The sequence below is a fragment of the Penaeus vannamei genome, chromosome 35 (genome assembly GCF_042767895.1).
Source record: "Penaeus vannamei isolate JL-2024 chromosome 35, ASM4276789v1, whole genome shotgun sequence".
Lineage (NCBI taxonomy): Eukaryota > Metazoa > Arthropoda > Malacostraca > Decapoda > Penaeidae > Penaeus > Penaeus vannamei.
In genome coordinates, this window is record NC_091583.1 from 30,120,261 (window position 1) to 30,122,760 (window position 2,500).

Here is a 2,500-nt window from a genome sequence, read left to right on the forward strand (position 1 = left end):
GGACTAATAGCAAGCCTGTATACTGGTACTGAAAGTGCTGTAAAGTGTGGTGGGAGCCTGTTGAGCTTCTTTCCTGTTAGTTCAGGAGTGAGGCTAGGCTTTGTCCTTGCGCCAACTCTCAACACTTGCATGGACTGGATACTGGGCAGAGCTACTGTTCAAAGTCATTGTGGAGCAACGCTGGGCAATTTCAAGGTTACAGTCCTTGACTTTGCTGATGACTTTGCCATTCTATCTGAGTCTTTGGAAACCCTAGTGGCGGCTCTGGATGCATTTAGCAATGAAGCGAAACCCTTAGGTCTAGAGGTCTCCTGGACCAAGACCAAGGTCCAGGAATTTGGGGACTTGTTAGGAGAACCTGTTCAGTCGGTACGTGCCTGCGGCGAGGACATTGAAGTCACACAGAGATTTACATACCTTGGTAGTGTAGTTCATAACTCTGGGCTGTCAGACCATGAAGTCAGCAGACGGATTGGCCTGGCAGCAGGGGTCATGAACTCTCTCAACAAGAGTATTTGGAGATGTCGGTACCTGTGTAGAAGGACCAAGCTACGGGTTTTCAAGGCCCTGATAATGCCAGTTTTGCTATACGGTAGCGAAACCTGGACATTGTCCTGTGCCTTGGAGGCTCGTCTTGAAGCCTTTTGTAATAGGTCCTTGCGCCAGATCATGGGGTACTGTTGGCGGGACCATGTGTCCAACCAACGGTTGCACCGTGAGACTGGCACAAGCCCTGTTATCTGCACAATCCGTGATCGCCAACTCAGGCTATACGGCCACCTGGCTCACTTCCCTCAGGATGATCCTGCCCATCAGGTCGTCTCTGTTCGAGACAACCATGGGTGGAGGAGGCTTGTGTGTCGACCTAGGAAGTCGTGGCTTGGGCAGATCGACCAAACCTGTCGTGAAGAAGGCTATGCGCCCCCGTCGGCGTCAGCCCCCTTGATGATGATGATGATGAACTACATTCTCTTATGATTTCAGTTCACGTTATTAACTAGTTATTTTTGATACATGTGTATGATAATTCTTGTGCATCTTATTTCTAACCTATAGGTTCAGGGATTATGCTCATAAAGTTTTATGTAAGGAATAAGCTGTGTTTTTATCAAGTTGAGTTTGTGTGAAAATCCCATGCTAATGTCACCCGCACCCCATTCCCTCTAGGTTGAGTACTACCACCTCCTTGGTGAGAAAATCTACAAGATTCAGAAGGAGATGGAAGAGAAGCGTCTCCAGAGGAAACAGACCACTCCAGGGGTGACAGGACCCCAGGGCCCTCAGGGTCCTCCTGGGCCCCCAGGACCACCAGGGCTACCAGGACCCCCTGGCCCACCTGGCCCTCCAGGGCAACCAGGGCCACCGGGCTCTCTTGTGGCTCCGAGTCAGATCCTTACTCCAACCACGTCAGGAGCCAGCAGCATCGGTAATGACCTGTTTGTGGTGGAAGGCTTTGCTCTTCAGATTTGAAAGACCATTTTACAAGCAGTCGCACAGGCACTTAACTTTTTTTTTGCGTGTGTGTATGTGTAGTTGATATAAGATAGTATTTTCTATCAAGTTCTTTATCTGTATCTAAATGGAATTATCAGCATAGCAAATTCAAACTGACTTAAACTCTGTAAGTAACCAGCACCTCTCTCCCCTGTGCAGCAGGAATGGCAGGTCGCCCGACAGGGCCGCGGCCGGTGCACCCCCAGGGTAGCCTGCTCTCCACCAACCCTCTGGCAACTAACCAAGTGTCTCAGCCCACCTCCATCTGTCAGCCAAGCAGCCATACGCAGATGGGCATGGGCCCCTTCCCCATCACCACCACCGCTGATTCACTGCATACACACTTTGTACTGAATTTGGAATAGGGACTATTTACAAATTGATTAATGAATCAAAGTTGAATATTATATATGTGTGTGTGTGTGTAATATAAAAGCAATCATTCTCACACACACACTCTGTATCATACTGCATAACATCACGCATCATGCAAGCTCACCGACCTCGGGATTCGTGGTTCCACATGAGCAACATGCCCCACTGGTGCCCCGCTTGTGCCCCGCTGGTGCCCCGCTTGTGCCCCGCTGGTGCCCCGCAGGTGCCCCGCTTGTGCCCCGCAAGCCACGCTCCCATGGCTCTCGCCCACCACTGGTCGGATACAAGGCGACCCCGCTTGACCTTTCCCTCTCTTCATGCGGTCAGAGAGAGAGGAACGTCGGCCCGCGCCCCCAGGGCCATCCGCTGACCATCTCGCTTCGCATTTATTTCTGCCTGTGTGTAAACTCTTAGCAATAAAGAGTTAAGCCATAAAAGTATATTACTTTACCTGCCAGTATTAATACAGAAAGTTAAAACCTTGTATATATACACGCACATATATATGTGTGTGTGTATATACATACATACATACATACATACACACACACACACATACGCACACACGCGCGCACACACACACGCGCACACACACACACACACACACACACACACACACACACACATATAT

At 49.8% G+C, this 2,500-nt stretch overlaps 1 protein-coding gene across 6 annotated transcripts in view; it reads left to right on the top strand.

Moving 5' to 3' along the window:
• The window catches only part of LOC113808838 (histone acetyltransferase p300), a 6,290-nt gene extending 3,984 nt beyond the window's left edge, over nucleotides 1-2,306 (top strand). For 2 of the 6 annotated variants that reach the window (XM_027360332.2, XM_027360333.2), the window contains 2 exons: nucleotides 1,168-1,426; nucleotides 1,654-2,306. In XM_027360332.2, coding sequence (XP_027216133.2) covers nucleotides 1,168-1,426; nucleotides 1,654-1,859 — 465 coding nt within the window. In that variant the 3' untranslated portion in view covers nucleotides 1,860-2,306. The remainder of the gene's footprint in view (nucleotides 1-1,167; nucleotides 1,427-1,653) is intronic. The other 4 variants (XR_011398144.1, XR_011398145.1, XR_011398146.1 and 1 more) reach the window with 4 other exon arrangements.
• Nucleotides 2,307-2,500: the final 194 nt, after the last annotated feature.